The sequence below is a fragment of the Lynx rufus genome, unplaced genomic scaffold, assembly GCF_022079265.1.
Source record: "Lynx rufus isolate CCGP_SWC_20201006 ecotype Redwood Valley unplaced genomic scaffold, mLynRuf1.p SCAF_12, whole genome shotgun sequence".
In the NCBI taxonomy this organism is placed as follows: domain Eukaryota; kingdom Metazoa; phylum Chordata; class Mammalia; order Carnivora; family Felidae; genus Lynx; species Lynx rufus.
Genome location: NW_025814826.1, coordinates 59,092,196 through 59,111,495, shown reverse-complemented (window position 1 = coordinate 59,111,495; position 19,300 = coordinate 59,092,196). Strand labels below are relative to the sequence as shown.

Genomic DNA, 19,300 nt, shown 5'->3' with positions numbered 1-19,300 from the left:
CTCTGTCCCAAAAATAAAAATAAAAAACGTTGAAAAAAAAAAAATTAAAAAAAAAAAAAAAAAAAAACAAACAGACCTGGGTTTAAATTTAGGCATAAACGTAATTTTAACGAATGCATATTTCTTTAATTTTCAATGATATAACCATTCCTCTATTATAGCTTTTTTTTGCTATTATACATAGTGATAATTTATAATTTTGTATATAAAGCTTTTTCTCAACTGGCAATTTCTTGGAGTAAGTTGTTAAAATAGTTGAATCTATTCACATTTAGCAAACTTATACAGCACATGGTGCCAGGCACTATTCCAAAAACTTTGCAAGTAATGATTCATTTAATCCTCATAATCCAGTAGATACTTATCAGAATTATTCTCATCTTAGAAAGGAAGAAACTGAGGCATGTTAATTTAAGTCACCTCAGTTTACACAGTTGGTGAGCGGAGAAGCCAGGATTTAAATCCAGATATTTGGACCCCAAGGTCAGTATTTTTAAAGGGACCTTACATTAAAAAGAATTAATATTCTTAAAGCTTTTGGTACCGATTGCCAAACTGCTTTCCAACCGAGAATGGCGTACAATTTCACCAGCACTGCTGCGATCATTTAAATTGTTTAATTTATGGATCAGAAATGGTATCTGATTGTTTTAAAACTGTTGTTTGATTACTAATAAGTTTGAAGGCGTTTGGAGGGTTTTCCCACTTCTGTGAGTTACGAGTTCTTACTCTTTTCATTTTTCACTCTCGTTTCTCTTTCTCTAGACTCGTCGTGATGTTTTCTTCTTCTTCTCTCTTGACATTCGGTGTTTTGCATGAGCTTTTTACATAATAAACTCAATATATGGTTAAAAAAAATTTGGGCGCTGCCACTTAGAAGCTATGGAGGCTAGTCATTTAGCCTCTCTGAGCCTCAGTGCCTCCTTCCGCAAAGTGGGGATAGCCCCGTTAGAATCGCGCTGTGTTCTGGCACGAAGCGGATCACCGGGGTACAAATCCAGCCCTGTCTCTTGAAAATTTTTTTTTTTTCAACGTTTATTTATTTTTGGGACAGAGAGAGACAGAGCATGAATGGGGGAGGGGCAGAGAGAGAGGGAGACACAGAATCGGAAACAGGCTCCAGGCTCTGAGCGGTCAGCCCAGAGCCCGACGCGGGGCTCGAACTCCCAGACCGCGAGATCGTGACCTGGCTGAAGTCGGACGCTTAACCGACTGCGCCACCCAGGCGCCCCAAGCCCTGTCTCTTGAGAGCAGCGCGTCCTCAGGCAAATCAGTTCACCCCGTGCCCCAGTTCCCTCCCTGTCTCGGTGTCCTGTAAATTGAGGGTGATGGAGCCCGGGGAGTCTCTGCAGCCGGCTTTCCTCGAGCAGTTAGTTGTTCCCCAGAGTCTTCTGGACTCACAGAATGGTGCCGATGGGAGGGAAAGTAGAAGCTGGTCGGCCGCACCCCTTTAAGCATCCCACGAGGAGCTGCTCGGGCAGCAAAGACCCGGGGTCCCAGGGCGAGCCGGCGGCACAGAGAGCTCTTCCCCCTAGGCATGTGCCCAGCGCTCTTTCCCCGAAGCCCTGAGAAGAGATCCCCGCGGGCCCGGCCCAGGGCGGGATATTACTTCGCAAGTACTCGCTGCCTGGTTAACAGGAACAGCCCTGCGCTCTTGCCCCAACTCGCCCCCCAAATGCAGAAACGAACACCATCGTTTGCTGAGCACCTGTGGCGAGCCCGGCCCTGCTCAGGAACCGGGCATGTGTTACCTCGCTTAATCCTCGAGGTAACCGGTGAGCGGGGGCGCTATGGTTTCCTCTCGTGTGTAGATGGAAACACGGAGGCCCACGGAATTGAATACTCAGCCTGAAGCCACACGTCCTAGTAAGGGAAGATGCCAGGACTAAAAATACAGCCTCTTCACTCTGAAGTCTAAGCTTTTTGCCTCGCTCAGGCTCATCCTCTGCCCCCCCCCACACACACCCTGTAAAGATAGAGAGGGCCTCCTTGCTGTGAATAATTGGCCGCTATGACTTTTTTTTTAATTTATTTTTTGAGGGGGGTGGGAAGGGAGCAGAGGGGGGACAGAGAGAGAGAGAGAGAGAGAGAGAGAGAGAGAGAATCCCAAGCAGGCTCCACACTCAGTGCAGAGCCCAAAGTGGGGCTCAATCTCACAACTGGGAGATCAGGACCTAAGCCGAAATCAAGAGTCAGACGCTCAACTACTGAGCCACCCAGGCGCCCGTGACTTTGTAAATTATGCTTGTCTTCCGTTAGCCACAATGGATGACGATTGCTTTCCACTCTGATTGGAATCTTTAGGTACTGTCTTGAATACTATTCCTGGTTTCTGAAGAATGCAACATACATCTGTCAGAGGGTGAAAAGGGTGCCCCACTCACACAGTAAGTAGACGCTTGACCTTGGCACTTGGCAATAAATGCCTTCTCTCAAGGAGCTCTAGAATTCAGTGATTATCCCGTCTTCGTTAGGGACCAAAAAGAGCGGGTGCAGCTCAGGCGGTCGTCGTCAGTTCTAGACAGAAAGTGTGGAGGATATTTCTGATTCCTGCTCACCTAACAGTTGGATGTTTGCAATTAGGTATAGGGGAAGAAAAAACAAAGCGGGAGTCAGCCCAGCCAAGCACTATGGCTTTCTGTGTGATCTCGGGCAAGTTTCTCATCCTCCCTGACTCCCATGTAAGCTACAAATACAAATGGACAAAGAAAGATCAACAAAAGAGACCCCATGTGAACGCTCAAATTCCTGACCAAAGCAAAATGAGTAGGAAGAATCCAAGAATAAGAAGGCAGCATGAGGTGCTACGAGTAGGGTGTATGACGCCCCTCTCCTGGTCTTAGATGGTAGCAAAGCCCCCGTTGACTCCCGGAGAGGCCAGACGCGAGCTTTTTTTCCCTCCCACCCCTGCAGACAAAAGTGGCTGATCTGGCTTATCTGGTCCCCCCAGGCGACAGTGTAGCCATCTACCTGGACAATCAAGTCAAAGGACTCTGGCCTCCTAAAAGTCATGGAGCCACATGGGACTTGCATTGCCTTTATTCTGCAGCACAAGAGCCAAGATTCGGGGTGGAGCTGGGCTGGGGTCCGGGGGTGGGCAGGGGGAGCAGGAAATCTTGGTCGCTCCTTAGAGTCGAATAGCTCTTCTTTCGCTCTTGCCGCATGAAAATCTCCACACGAACAACATATTCCATCTAGGGAACAACGTGTTACTGAGTTTAGAGTAGCTTTTTGCAAACTGGGGACACGAGGTGGATACAGCTGGGTAACCCGAAGCCATCACCGGGCGGAGAGTGGAGACTGGAGAGCTGTCCCCTTCTCGACTTCGCTGCCAACCGGCAGGGCGTCTGGCCCACGTCCTTCCTCTCTGACACAGACTCCTGAGTCCCCGCCCACTGCCCTGTCACACCCTTGCCCCCCCCATCCCCCCCAGGAGCCTGGGCCATCGCTGTGGGACCGGAGTTCATGCCTCTGTAGCGTTTCCTTCTTTCTCAGTACCTTGAATTCCCTCTTCTTCTTCTCTTCCAGCCTTAAAACAAAAATGCCTTCAGAATATCTGCCAGTCCGTGTGAGGCCTTGAAAAGATGATGGGACCTAACGATAAACTGGACGACATCCCTTCACCCTGGCCCCTGGCCCCAGTTGGCTGGATGTGAAGAATTGACCAGGCTCCAGCTAGATCATCAATTAACTGAAAGAGGTTCTTTGGGGAAGTAGCAATTCTTTCTCTCCTGTGAACCCTGCGAAGGGGGAAGGCCAAGTGTTAGAGCTGCCCTGAAACCTAAATCCACCGTCAAGAATCTCCCGTGATGCTTACGGCGATCCTGAGACGGGAGAAATGGGTTGAGGGGTATCACAGCAGCCGGAACAAATGAGTCCAGGCACTGAGACTCTGACACAGTACCCAGAGTGACTTACACTTGGGATTTTAGGAAGACAACACGATAAATTAGGAAAGGGGAGCCCATACCCTGGAGAGAGTCACATAGGATTTCTCTACACCACGAACCCACGCTTGGTTATATACAAGTAATCAGACTCGCTGACCATGGGATCCCGATAAATCTCCATGCCCCTAAATAGCAGGTGATGAGAACCTTCCCCCGGAGGAAGTGTGGCTTTTCTGTTGTTGATGTCTTGTGTCGATTTCTCGTCTGTGGGTCCCGCTGTATTTGGGGGTCTCGGGTTCCGTGACTCACTAATAGGAGACTCCCGGAGCCAGAACAGCTTTTATGCTCACATTTCCTTCTTATTACAGCAAAAGCCTAGAGATTAAAGTCAGCAAAGGTAACAGGTGCAGGGGACAGGGCCCGGGAAAGGCCAGACATCAGCTTCCCGTTGCCCTCTCCGGCGAAGTTGCATGGGCACCACTTAATCCTTCCAGCAATGCCAATGTGACAACACGTATGGAGTATCGTCAACCAGAAAAGCTCACCGAGCCATGGAGTCCAGGGCTTTAATTGGGGATCAGCCTAGAGGCATGAAGTTACTCTGTCTTTAGGCTCTCCACAGGTCAAGCCGACACGCCGTGACCCAAGGCCCCTGCTATAAGTTGTATTGTTAGCTTGGAGCATCTGGCATGACCCAAAGCTCCAGGTCTACGGACACGCTTGTCAGGCGAGGGTTCGGAGGTTAACCCCGAGGAGCTGTTCAGGGCTGGACTTTTCTTTGGAAGATGCAGGGTTCAATGTCGTAGCCCTGCTGAGTCAACCCTTTCCCAGGCACCCACGGGCTAAGGTGTCCCTGTATCGGTTCGAGTCCCTTTTAATTTCTCCCCAGGCCGCAGTAGCTGCAAACACCCCTGTGAATGCCAAGTCCCCATGCAGAGCATTACTGAGCAGACTTGCTCTTTCCAATGGCCCGTGTGGACCCCGTGCTCCCTCACTGCTGTGCCCGGAGCTCCAGTCTTTCATGTTAACGTTCGGCCCGGGCATTGGTGTCCCACCCTCTCTGACCCATGCCTGCCCTTTGGTGAGAAAAGTCACTCCATTCACAGTCCAAGTAGAAACGATTTCCCCCCATCGGTAGACACTTGAGTGCCCTTGCCCTGACTACCTGTGGACAACATGGCTCTCAGAAAGGTAGAACTTGAACTTCGGGAAGAGACTTCCCTCCTCTCATCACGCGCAGAAAAGATTTAGTTTTAACCTCTGGAACACTTGGGAGGCCCTCAAAGTTATGCAAATGCCAAGCTCATGAACTACACCTGCCATCACGACTCTGGGGGCCTGCAAAGGGCCCTCTCGTTTGCAAAGCTGAGGAGGACATGGGAAATCTCCTAGGGCAAAGGGACCATACCTGGATAGGAACCAAAAAATGAGCACGATTCATCAGGTGGGGGTTGACCTGACCAGACCTTCTCGAATGGATAAAGTTGATATTATTAATCAGGGATCTGTGGCAAGAAAGTCTCCCAGAGGTTCCCCCAAAGAGTAATTTATCATCAGGGAAGGTAGGACTAAAGACTTGGTCCCAACACCCTGGCTATTTGTCTGTGGGGGAAACCGGAGGGTGCCCAGCCATCCCACATCTTGGGGATTATGACTGAGCATGACTATTATGTAAAGTTTGTTTAGGGGCGCCTGGGTGGCTCAGTCGGTTGAGCGTCCAACTTCGGCTCAGGTCATGAGCTCACGGTTCGTGAGTTCGAGCCCCACGTCGGTCTCTGTGCTGACAGCTCGGAGCCTGGAGCCTGCTTCGGATTCTGTGTCTCGCTGTCTCTCTGCCCCTCCCCTGCTCACACTCTGTCTCTCTCTGTCTCAAAAATAAAACATTAAAAAAACATTTAAAGTTTATTTATGTATTTTGAGACAGAGAGAGAGCATGCAAGCAGGGGTGAGGCAGAGAGAGAGAGAGAGAGAGAGAGAGAGAGAATCCCAAGCAGGCTCCGCACTAACAGCAGGGCTCAAACTCACGAACCGTGAGATCACGATCTGAGCCAAAATCAAGAGTCGGCCACTTAACGGACTGAGCCCCCCAGTTGCCCCACGAGCATGACTTAGAAAAGCCCACATGTGGAGGACCTCTAAGGCCCGTGCAGGGATCTGAACTTGAAGTAAAGACAAAGGCTCAGAGGACCACACAGGACCAATTTTCTAGAGTCACCCCATCTGCCACAACAGGGGCAATGACAGAAGGAAAACAGGACCCAAGAGCAACTGAACAGAGCTGAGTCCAGAGTCCACGGTCTCCTAGAGGTTAAGGGGAGGTTTGACCCTCCCCCGAGCTGAATAAGTCCTGATTTGGGGGACGCTTAGGGCAACGAGGAGGCCTTGGGGGTGCTGCCACACTAGAGTTCTTAATAATTTGTGCCTATGTGGCCATCAGGGGTTCACCGATGAGGTAAAAAAGACGGGGCCGTGACCGTCTGCCCGCTGATGAAGGAGTTACAGGTGTAACATCCGTTACACGTATAACATCACTAAACAGGATTCTTCCCAGGGGCAAAGGCACAGGTGCATTTCTGTCTGTCTCATTCACGCCCAAGCTAAACTCATATTCATGAATACAAGCTAAACAGGCAGAAGACAGGGAAGGGGGAAGGGAGGAGGAGGGGGAGGGAAGGGAGAAATTTCGGCACTGAGCCATGCTGCCTGTTGACTTAAGAGTTTAGAGATGACGCGTCTTCTGTGCTGGTGGGAAAGGATTGGGGCAGCTCCGTTCATCGTCAGTGCTCATGAGACACTGAACAATAACTAATGATCTATAAACAAATCTTTAAGGCACACGAGCAACTAATTATCTGCAGAAGCCCTCGGGTGGGTTCCACCAAGGCTCAGCGACCCCAGATCGAATCGTCGGATGAGCCCAGCAGGGAGGGTCAGGGGAACACCTCGGAGGGCTCTCAGTGGGCTCGCCTGCCCACCCAGAATGATCCCATCACCGTGAGCTCGGATAGATGCCCCCGCCTCGACATGGGCTGTCCAGTCTGGGAAGTGGAGTCCCTGCTGTCGTGACCATCCTGAGCGTAGGATTCGCCGGGGTCCGCTGCCGTGGTGCTGTTGTGAAAACGACAGGGGCAAAAATCCCATGAAAACACGTACGGCCCATAACAGCGCTCGATAAGCGCTCGTTTTCCAAGGCAGGGTCCTCCCCACGAAATGCAGGCGGGAGCCGCATCCGAGCAGCGACAGGTCACTGTCCCGCTGCTAGGGAGGAGGCAGGGCTGGTACCCGATCCTAGCGTGTCTGACTATCAAGCCCCATCTCACCCCACCCCACAGCTGGGGCAGGAAACCCCTTAAGGAAAGAGGCATCAAATTCCCGGGCCTTGAGGCCAGGAACATATAAGAAGAATCCCCCAGAGATCCTCTTGCTGGGGAATTCACTAGACCAGACAAAGCCTGCCCTTCTTTGTCAGGAGAGCCCATGTGACTTTCACCAGCCTTTCATCCCCCAGAGTCCCCCTGATGACCCCGAGACACAATCCCTGGGCCCCCAGGCCTTGGAGGTGAGGTAGGGGTGTGGAACAGGGCAGCTATTGTTCTCTGATTACAGCCTGGTTCTCCTCTGGGGCTCGAGACGGGCCCCTTAATATGGAGCCTCACCTGCTCCAAGGCATAGCGTTATGATGTCCCCCGCCCCCTCAGAGGCCTCCCACCTGCCAACCTGCTCGAATAGCTGTCCTCTCCCCGTGAGGAGTGGGGGGAGGAGGGATCACGTGACTAAGGGTCTTCCCTTGGGGTATAAAGGACTCGGTCTCCATCTTGTTCAAAGTCGAGCATCGTTCATCCAGCTGCTTCTAAGTGGGACCTTCGAGGTACGCACCCCCTTTCCCCTGAGGGGTAGGGAGCCGAAGAGGGCGGGAGGGCGGGAAGGTGGAGGGAGGGAGAGAGAAGGATGACAGGTTGGAGGGGGGGGAGAAATGGACGGCAGAAGAGAGGGAGGGTGGGGGGTGCTCTCAAGGGGTGTCTGAGACCCGGATGCTACGCCAGGACGTCGCTGGGAACCGGTCACCCTGAGCCCTTGTGCGTGCGAAAAGATGCAACGTCAGAGGGACAGCACCTGCTGCATGTCCCTGGGGACACTGCATCCCATCAGCGAGGGGCGTGCAAACCTGTGTGCGCCCATGTCTCTCCCCAGGGCACCTGGTGTGGAAAGGGGCCAGACTTACTGAGCACTTGGCCTACACCAGGCACGGTGCCCCGTCTAACCCTCAAGATACCCGGATGAAGAACCCCCTTATGGGCATTTTAGTGCCCAGGGAAACGAGTTCCGAGCAGCGTCAGTGTCTGGCTCAGGACACTCAACATATAAAAGGCCGAGCCCACCCCAGGCCTGGCCAGCTAGACAGGTCTTGCTCTTAGACACTTCCCACAGTGCCTTGGAGTCGGTCATCGGGCGCCAGGGCCCGAGGCAAGGCGAGGGGAGCCCTCATTTCCCCAAGGACCGTGAGTGTTTACCGTCGGCCCCGGAGGCCTCCTTGGGTAAATGAGGAAGAGGCAGCTCTTCCTGAAGGTGGACACAGCCCCACACCCGAGGCACCTGGCTCGCCCCACAGAAGGCTGCTGACTTCCGCAGTGGCCCTGTGCTCGCCCACCTGCAGACCCCGAGGTGCACGCCCCGCATTCGGGTCTCGCTCCCCATGGCTCAGGGCTGAGCGCGTGCTGTCCCCTCAGGCTGGCACCCAAGTTCCCCTTGCTTGGCTCTCGGCTCAGGATTGCCAACTAGAGTGTCACACCACACCCCAGCCAGTGGCTGGCCACTCCGAGGGGCCTCCCAAGCGGGTGCTCCCAAAAGTCACGACAGTCCTACCGCGAAAGACCCCGAGCCCGCTTGTTTGTTGGGCGTTCCGCGATCAGGATGGCACTGTCGGGCGGGTAACATACGTGGAGCAGAGACCTCGGACTGGCTGGCCTCAGACCGAATATTGTGTCTGGTGGTGGCACCCCCTGCAGTGGTGCCTCCTGGCAAAGGGGACTGTGGCCTCACCGGACGTCTCTGAGCCTCAGGTCCCTGCACGGCAAGTGAGGCGTGGGGCGGCTGGCTGGCTCCGTCGGTTGAGGTTCTGAGGTTGGCTCAAGTCATGATCTAGTGCTTCGTGAGTTCGAGCCCCATCGGCACAGAACCCATCTGCTATCGGCACAGAACCTGCTCTGCATTCTCTGTCCCTCCCTCTCTCTCTCTCTCTCTCTGCCCCTCCCCTACTCACCCTCTCTCTCTCAAAAATAAGTCAAACATTTAAAAGAAAAAAAAGAAAGGAAGTGAGGCGTGTGCTAGTCAAATCTCTATATGCCAGTCTAAAGCGCACGCGTGGTGGGGCCCATGACACAAAGAGTGACCCAGTAATGGAAGGCAGTGTTTAAAGGAATAAGGTCCACAGGGCGCCTGGCTGGCTCAGTCCGAGCATGTGACTCTGGATCTCAGCGTCATGAGTTCAAGTCCCCCGTTAGGTGTGGAGCCTTCTTAAAACAATACATAAATAAATAAAGGGATTAAGGTCCTAAAGTTTATAACTTACTTTCTTCTAATTGCGGCAAAATACACACAACCTAAAATTTACCATTGTAACTATTTTTAAGTGTGGAGTTCAGTAGCATTACGTACATTTACGCTGCTGTACGACCCTCACCACCATCCCTCTCCAGAACTTCCTCATCTTCCCCAACTGAAACTCCGTGCCCGTTAAACAACGACTCCCTTTCCCCCCCCCCACCCCGACTTTAAAAAAGACACATTAGAGCTGAGTCAAGATTTTGTCTGTGATAAGGTCACTTTTGCTCCTTTCCCTTCTAATAGTTACATGCTTGAAAATCCAGTAGAGGTCTCTGTAATTCCAATGAGCATCACCCTCAGCCTGTCTCCTCTGAGCGGCAGGACAACCCAGGGGAATCGCCTCCCGGAAGTGAGTGTCCTAGGAGAAAAAGGACAGCAGGCGCTAAACGAAACTGACCACCTGCTTCATTTCACCAGACGGGGGGCGGGGCTTCCACTCAAACAGGGCAGAGGGGCCTTTATCGTAACAGCTGCTGTTTACTGAGTCTTTCCTGTGTGCCAGACACAGTGGCTGTAATTCCTAATGTTTTCCAGCCACTTCTCTCCGTCAGGCACTGTTGTCACTGCCCTGCGTGGATCAGCTCATTCAGCCCTCACAATAGCCTCATAAGTGACACTGTTATTATCATGAGCACTTCCCAGCTCATGGGAAGTGGGACATTGTGACCATAAGTTGCCGGTCTCAGGGGCTCAATGATCTCATCTGTAAAGAGAGTTTGAACGACCTTCTCCAAGCTCCGACCGTCGCAGGATTCTCTCACAGAGGGTCGTGACACCGAGGCTTTTTCTTCCCCCAGGAAACGGTTCAGTTGGGTTTGTACCCGGAGAACTGAGCCCAGAACGCCACCTGGAGTCGTTTTTTTTAATGTGTTTTCTGCTTCTTTGTCCCCCATATATGGTAACACGCAAACATGCAGTCTGATTAAATGGTCTCATGTTACAAGGTCATGAAGGATGTTGTCACGTATGCATATAGCCAGGTTGCCTTGAGGCTTTTTTTCCCTTTCTTGAGGGAGGGGACCCCACCGCAAGACCTCCTAGCATGCTCTCCTTGTGGTGGCAATGATACCAAATGTACCAGGTGATGACATCAGCCTCAGTCTTGTGGGTATGACTTCAGTGGGTATGACCTTCTAGAATGCCTTCAGCTGTTCACCCACAGAGTTTCCAGGGTGGCCACTTTCCATCTGGAGACATCCCAGGCCTCGCCCTGAAGTTTCAGTCTGGTTTCTTGGCCTTGACAAGGAGCCATTCAGACCCAAATCTCCGCAGAACGATCAGAGAGCTGGTCTAACCTGTAACGTTAACCTGCGGTAGGAATTTATGTGGCTACAGAAGGTTAAAGCAGAGCATTCTGTCCATCAGATAATAACCAGAGTCTTAGAAGATGCTTGAGCTCAGTGGGAATCTTCAAGAACTCACGTTCTGCCCTCCGCAGTCATTCAACAAACATTTATTCTATAGCTACTAGAGGCTATGCTAGGCCCTGGGGAAGGTCCACAGAGTAACAATCTCAGGACCTACAAACGTGTTCTCCTTTGGGACACCTTCCACAGTACAAATCCCTGCCCACAAGGTAGAGTGACCCGCTGTGGCCCTGGGTCCATTTGCAGGGCCACCAGGACATGGGACAGCCTTTGTCTCTGGGAGGACAAACTGTAGAAAGTGCTCTTTCCTCCAGGCTGATGCAGCCCGGCAGAGGGCAAACTTGGGAGTTGAACACTGGATGCATTTCAGCCCCTATGTGCCCCTCAGTGCAACACCCTTGCCCAGTGCACAACATGTACAACCCCATCCAGCAGCCATGTGGGTGCCCCTGGGGTAGCACGATCACACTGTGCTATCATTTATACTCTGTTCTATGCACAAGTCAACCATCCATCTGACATTCTTGAAGGAGTTATGTTCCCAGGGAGTTAAAATTATTCTAAAATCCCTCTGGTTTTTAATGTTTTTCCTTCCCCATTAAATACATGGTTGACCTGTTTGCACTAAGTGCCTACTGAAGGTAAATATTTGTTGCCTTGCTCAGATCACGGGGCGCTATGATTGAAATGTGGTCAGTTCTTGGACTCTGCCCCCTTGCCACGACCCCCATGGCAGTCCCTGAGGCATGGTCTCTTGAACGCTAGGACAGCAACCAGGCGTTCAAATCGCTCAGAAGCCATGGGGAAGGAAGAAATAGTCCCTCAGGAAAGCACTGTTTGTTGGCAGGCAGCGCCACCTTGTGGTTGCCAAATTTATTCCTATGTCAAGCGTTGGTAAGGTTCAAAGTCAGACTACTGAAGGTATATACTCAGAATGCCCCGGTAGCCCAATATATGGGTTATTTACAGCTCCGTCTACAAAAGTCAAACTATAGCCCTTGTTCACCTGCCTCCCTTCCCTATTATTCTGTGAACAACTCACAGATAAGGAGCGGTTTTCACTCACTTTGCATTCTGGGATCCTTGCGATGTGCCTGCCGCAGCACAATAAGGGACCATGGGGAAAATGAATAAATGACACCAGATCTGTGGCCTCAAGGAGCCCGGGTTCAGATTCCATTTTACAGATGGATGAACTGAATCTCAGGGAGAGAAGGTGATCTGCTGAATGTCATTAGTTGATGCTGGTTAGTGGCGAAGCTGGGACAGAAACCCTCCTAGGGCTTTCTCCTGCTACCTCAATGCGCTATGGGACAAAGAGCTCGTGGGCATTCTTACTTCCTGGGATTTCCGAAAGCGTACTCATCATCTTCCACCGACTTCTCTCCCAGGAGGCTGTTCCCTGGATGCCTCAGCCCCTCCTTTGCCCTCACGCTATGATCGTGCTTCTCCTGAGTATGCTGATGGCCCCTCACGGCGGTGAGTAACGGTATTTTCCACCGAATTTCTGGCTTGTTATGTAACTAGCATGAACACTGGGGAGTGTTGTCAAATGTCATCTTATTTGCTTGTTACTACTTTTATCCCCTTGCCTGGGAGGGATGGAAGTCAAACAGTAATGACGGGCCACAGATTTAATTCAGCTGATATTTGAGGACCTTGCCCGGGGCACGAGGTGCGGGATGGGCGATGAGGAGGAGATCCAGGGAGAGCACAAGGCAGGGTGGTCACTCAACCATTCCTCCCCCCGATGGTACATCTCGTCTTGCCTTTGCTCGCCGGCCGCTGGCCCGTGTTTCGCTCGTTTCCTCGGAGTGTGTCAGTCCTCTCCACATGCGACAGGAAACACCCCTGTGTAGGTGTGTCTGCTGCAAAGGCACCTCCACCCCGCACCGGGGTCCCACGCCACCAGAGCCTGAAGACATCCGAGCAAGCTCCCTGGCAGCCCGGGCACTCGTTTCCAGTTCACGTGGAGTCGTGGTGACGATTCCGAGACTTCTGGCTCCCTCCTTTCTCGTTTGCGCATTGGTGCAGCTCTCGAAGCCCCCCACCTCCTTCTTTCCTTCCTACCACTGCTCTGGCTCCCGAGTGACTGACGTCACCCATTTACCCAGCCATTTCTTCCTTCCCTCCTCATGTTCGGGTAAACTGGGGACCAACACGCTGAGCCTCCCTCTGCAAGGTTCCCTTCCAAACACGGTAGTGAGGGTGTCAACATTATTGAGAACTGGTCTCGACCGTGACCCGAGTTAGAGGACGCGCAGAGATCTGCGTGCTCCCCGGAAGTCGGTGAGCACCCGTTATAGGGTAGGCACTTCACGGAGGACCCCGAAGCTCTCCTTCAGCTCTGGGTGCTCCCGAGCTCCGCCCCAGACCTTCCCTGCACGACAAAGGAGCACTCCCACTTCCAGAAGTTGACGGGCTGCTATTGATTATTTAGCTCCTTCGCGGATGATTTTTTTTTCCTCATTAAAGCCATTTTGTCGTGATTTGGGTCCCCAGGGCCAGTGGCTTCACCTTTTCCCAGACCCTGACTGTCTTGTTCAAATTCCAACTATGGCCTTGGTGTCCGTCATTTTTTATGATAAAACTATGAAATATTCTATAGCTTTTCAGTCTCTTCCCTATCCTTTAAAATGAGATCACATCAGGGCACCTGGGTGGCTCCGTCAGTTAAGCGTCCGACTTCGGCTCAGGTCATGATCTCTCGGCTTGTGGGTTCGAGCCCCATGTCGGGCTCTGTGCTGACAGCTCGGAGCCTGGAGCCTGCTTCCGATTCTGTGTCTCCCCCTCTCTCTCTCTGCCTCTCTCCTGTCCATACTCTGTCTCTCTCTCCCTCTCTCAAAAATAAATAAACATTAAAAAAAAATTAAAGCCACAGTTGGGGCACCTGGGAGCCTCAGTCGGTTAGGTCACAATCTCCCGGTTCTTGAGTTCGAGCCCCACATCAGGCTCTTTGCTGTCAGCACGGAGCCCACTTTGGCGCCTCTGTCTCCCTCTCTCTGCCACTTCTCCGTGCACACCTTTGCACACACACTCTCTCTCTCTCTCAAAAATAAATAAATCTTAAAAAAATTTTTTTTAAAAACCAGAGCAATAGAAAGTTGCACACACACTCTCCCTCTCTCAAAAATAAATAAACATTAAAAATTTTTTTTAAAAAAATAGAGCCATAGAAAGTTGAAGTGCAAACATATACATGCACGTGTGGATTTAAATGTCCCATACCTGCAGCCCCGACTTTGCAGGGGTGAGTGTGTGACCACCACGGATTCTATGCTACCCAGCCAACAAATTCACCAGGTTTTGGTCCAGGAAAAGGTCTATTTTTTTGTTGTTTTGTTTTGTTTTTTAATTTTTTAAAGTTTGTTTATTTTGAGAGAGAGAGAGAGAGAGCACGAGCAGGGGAGGAGCAAAGAGGGAGGGAGGGAGAGAATCCCAAGCGGGCTCTGCCCTGACAGCATAGAGCTTGACTTGGGGCTCGAACTCACGAACCATGGGATCACGACCTGAGCCAAAACCAAGAGTCGGGCGCTTAATCGACTGAGCCACCCAGGCGCCCCCGTCTGTGCTTGAGGCCTCCGCCCGCACGCCTAGTCTCAAAGAGGCGGGAGTGGTGCCTTGGTCTGGGTCCTCTGGGAAACGGATGCCCGGACTGCAGACGTCCTTGGAGGAAACACCTGGGGGATGGCAGGACTTCAACCAGGACGCCGGTCTCGGACAGCATCCAGGACAGGAGACGTGGGTGCGTCCTTGACCACAGCTGGGTCTGAGGAAAGTCTGGCAAGGCCGCTAGGGAGGAGTCCATAAGCAATGTCCCGTGTGCCCCAGGAAGCTGGGCCACTGGGGTGCACCTGCTGGGTCATGGCCGGGAGCAGCCATGGGGGACGTGAACCCTGTGCAGAGCCCCCTCGGGCTTCCGAGCACCGCAGGCACAGAGCCGGAACTCTGCCGGGCGCCTTCTCGAAGCCGCACCCCCAGGGCCGTCTGACTCAGACGTCGAGGCAAGGCTTTGGGGCGTGCGGACAGGGTGGAGGGTCTCCGTACACTTCCACGGCTCTCTCCGGGGTGTTTCCTCACCCCTGTGGCAGGGGTGGGAGCGGCCCCCTCAGCACGCCCGGGGCCAGGTTGCCCTCTCTCTTCTCTTCCCCGAGAGCTGGCTCGTGACTCCAAAGTGTTGGCCGGTGGGATGGTGGTCAGGCCTGTTAGGAGAGGGAGATACCCTTGAACCTTGCCTACCAGGGAGCTCGACACAGGCCCCCATCGCACAGCAGAAGTGGTGCCCATTCCCCCACCGTCCCCTGTGCGTCCACCTGCCAGAACCTGCGGGACAGGCGGCTGGACACGGGTGGGGTTTGTGCAGATCTTCTGGGCAGAACGCTTCATCGTATGAGACACCGCTCATAACCGCCGACAGACCTCGCCCTCCCGCTCTCCAGAGCTGGCTGATTTTGCTTAAAGGTTACAAGCGAGGATTCCGTGATTCCACTGGGCCGTCACACACTGGCTGATAAGTTGGCCATTTGATGGCATAGTTCGACCACGGGATGCTCATTCGTTCACTGCAGAGATATCTGCTGAACCGCGCTTACATTTGTCAGCGTTCTTACCCTCAGGAAGCCCCTGGTTTAGTGGAGGCAACGGTCCCCGACACAGGTCGTTGCAACCCGGGGTCACAGGGGCAGCGAGAGAAGGGCGTCCCGGCGTTACGGGAGCCAGGGAAGGTGTCCCTAACCCAGCCCGGTGTGGGGGTCGGGTAGGCCCTCTGGAACTCTGGGCAGAACGTGAAAATGTAAGGGCCGGTGACACAAAGGGGAGCAGGCGTCCGAGGCTCAGGGCGCCGCACAAGCAAAGCCGGGACAGCAAGAATTCGTTTGGGGTCTGGAAAACGATAAGCATCCCGGAAGCATCAGCTTCAAAGTCGGAGATGGTTTGGCAGAGTGAGGAAGGGGCAGATCCAGGGAAGCCGTACGTGTCCGGGCGGAAGAAGCTAGACCTTCCCTCCACGGGTCTCGGCTTCGGTGTCTGTGACACGGCCGCGGCGAAGGGGGCCCCACGGCCCCGGGCGCAGCGCCGGACTGGAGGGGATGCCTGCAAAACAGATTCCGGAACAGAACGGGTGCCAGCTGCCTTCCCTTCGAACAGCGCTCTCGCCGAGCCGGAATCCATTTTATTCTGCCGAGCGTTGTCCCCCTCATCCCCTCGGACCCCCCACCCCCCGTCTCCCCCACTGCCATCCCTCTGGGGCGGGCGAGTGAACGAACCCAGTCCTCTGGGATCCACAATTGAAGATCCACGGCGACTTCTGCAGCTGCTAATGAAATGGGTGGGTGTCGACACCCTGAGAGGACTGGGAGTGGGGGCGGGGGGCACGCATGCTTGGGAGCACTTCTCCGCGAGCGGACCACCTCCACCGGCCAGAACACCGGGGCAGTACCCGTGAGCCAGCGAGCCAGGACCCGGCGGCACTTCACGTTGCCGCAGAAGTGGGCCGCGGATGTTCTTAGCCGTCGGCTGGCACGCCGGTGAAATCGTGTCCGAGGCAATTAGACCAAATGTGGAATGTGCCAGAGCAATCACGTGGGCTCCGCGGTAGGACCCACCTGGAGCTGAAGGAGGTGCTGGGTCTCCCCGGGTCGGAACGTCTGTCCGCGGGTCAAGTCCTCGTACAGCCCATGGCTCTCGGGCCGGAGGGAATGCCCCTCGGTGGGAACAGGAATCCGGAGGACTGGAGAGGACGCGCCTGGCCACAGCCGCAGAGCACATCCTGCTGGGAGGGAGGCCGGGGTTGGGGCGAGCTCATCGTGCTGAAGTTCGTCGTGCGAGGAGCCAGGGAGCCAGGCTGCGTCCCCTCCAGCCCATCCCTGGAGGGCCTGGCCGCAGAGGGACCCAGCGCGAGCCCACGGGGTTGGTAGTTGGGGGGGCTGCTCCCCCGCAGACAGGCACCTGCTAACGATGCTTGCGTCCCCGGGATAAGTCCACGGGGGCGATGATGAGGTCGGTGATGAAGGTGAGGGCCAAGCAAGGCAAACCACTTGTTAGTGTGGAGGGGCAAGGGGGCAGCGAGTGGAAGGAGTTGCTCATAACAGTACTAATGGTAATTATTAATAATGACGAATGGCTGCCGTGACATTTGAGCGTCCACGGTGCACCGGCCAGTAAGCCACGTTTTCCAGGCTTCACAGCGCCTCTCTGATCCGTGGTGTCAGATCTTGCAGATCCAAGTTCATCTGCTATCACGGCCTTTGCTCCCACCCTTCCAGAATCTCGTAGACCCCCTGCTCCGTAATGAGGATTCCAGGCCCCTGGGGAGACAGCCAAGGCTGGGAAAAGGCCAAGTCCAAATGGCTCCCTGCCTGAGTAGCTCATGCAATTCAACATTTGCATCCCTTCAGCGCGACTCCACTGTGGATAAATGCAGGGTCGGGAGCTGAGTCTCGGGGTGCACAGACCCCTGGCAGTCATTGGTCATTTTGCTTGCCGATAGAGAGGGAAAGCCCTGTCCTTGAGTAGAGGCTTCCTGGGGTGGGGTCCTTTCCTTGCCTGTGCTTGTTTCCCCCAATTTTTCATCTCAAGGCACTCCAAACATGCAACCTAAGTCAAAATGGTATGCTTTGTATGCAACAAGAGCTTCCAGATGAGTCCCCAAACCTCTCTATCCTGAGCCAGAAGACCATTCTTTTTTTTTTCCTTTTTTCTTTTATTTTTTATTTCAGGAGTAGAATTTAGTGATTCATCACTTACATATAACACCCAGTGCCCACCCAACAAGTGCCCTCCTTAATGGCCATCACCCATCTAGCCCATCCCCCCACCCAACAACACCCCACCAGCAACCCTCAGTTTATTCTCTGTATTTAGGAGTCTCTTTTGGTTTGCCTCCTCTCTTTTTACCTTATTTTTCCTTCCCTTCCCCAATGTTCATCTGTTTTGTTTCTTAAATTCCACATATAAGTGAAATCATATGATATTTAACTTTCTGATTGACTTATTTTGCTTAGCATAATACACGCTAGTTCCATCCACATTGTTGCAAATGGCAAGATTTTGTTATGTTTCAATCACCGAGTATTCCATTATATATATATATATATATATATATATATATATATATATATAACTATATCTTCTTTTTTTTAAATGTTCATTTACTTTTGAGAAAGACAGACAGAGTGCAAATGGAGGAGGGGCAGAGAGAGAAGGAGACACGGAATCTGAAGCAGGTTCCAGGCTCTGGACTTTCAGCACAGAGCCCGACACAGGGCGCTAACCCACGGACCGCGAGATCATGACCCGAGCCGAAGTCGGACGCTTAACTGACTGAGCCACCCAGGCGTCCTTACTACATCTTCTTTATCTGTGCATCAGTTGATAGACATTGGGCTCTTTCCATACTTTGGCTATCGTTGATAGCACTGCTATAAACATTGGGGTGCATGTGCCCCTTTGAATCAGCGTTTTTGTATCTTCTGGGTAAATACCTAGTAGTGCAATTGCTGGGTCATAGGGTAGTTCTATTTTTAATTTTTGAGGAACCTCCATAGGGTTTTCCAGAGTGGCTGCACCAGCCTGCATTGCCACCAACAATGCAAAAGGGATCCTCTTCCTCCGCGTCCTCGCCAACATCTGTTGTTGCCCGAGTTGTTCATTTTAGCCATCCTGACAGGTGTGAGGAGTATCTCCTCGTGGTTTTGATTTGTATTTCCCTGATGAGGAGCGATGCTGAGCATCTTTCCGTGGGTCTGCTAGCCATCTGGATGTCGTCTTTGGAAAAGTGTCTACTCACGTCTTTTGCCCATCCGAAGGCCATTCTTAAGGCCAACCAATGTGAGACAGTAGGGCCGCCTTATTTTCAGCAACAGCTACCCCAGAGACCCGGCATAGAGTAGGTCCTAGAAAAATATACGTCGAATTGAATTTACCTGCGTCCCCTCATCCCCTTGCCTGCTGGCTGCCCCTCCCAGCAAGTGGGTTATGACACTGCTCCTGCTAACACTGCTGTCCTCCTCGATTATAGGGGGCCATCCTCTGGACACCCCACACCTTCCACGGGAGCTGCCTCCAGGACTCTCAAAAACTATCAGTAAGGATTTTTTGAACTTTTCTTGGGAGACCTAGCTGGGAAGGAAGTTGTCAGGGATACTGGCAGAGAAAATGACCCTTTCTATAAATACACCATTTACTGCTGTGGCTCTTGTAGGCACAGTGATTCAAATGGGGCTCAAAAGCCTCTCCCTCAACTGTCTCCCCTCCTGTCTGACCCACCATGGCTCTCTCTTTGGAGACAAAGCGCCAAAGCTCTCATCAAAAGATAAAGGTCAGCTGAAAGGGGGACAGGGGATGGAAGTAAATGGGTTGATCATGGGGGTAATATGGTCACGGTATTTTAGCTTCAGATTGAGCTCTGAGACTCCTAGAAGGCAAGGTAAAGAGAGAAAG

General features: G+C 52.7%; 1 protein-coding gene across 1 annotated transcript in view; it reads left to right on the top strand.

The window, feature by feature from the left end:
- The first annotated feature begins 12,267 nt into the window (after nt 1–12,267).
- The window catches only part of OC90 (otoconin 90), a 30,167-nt gene continuing 23,134 nt past the window's right edge, over nt 12,268–19,300 (top strand). The window contains exons 1-2 of the mRNA XM_047073849.1: nt 12,268–12,340; nt 18,879–18,944. Coding sequence (XP_046929805.1) covers nt 12,268–12,340; nt 18,879–18,944 — 139 coding nt within the window. The remainder of the gene's footprint in view (nt 12,341–18,878; nt 18,945–19,300) is intronic.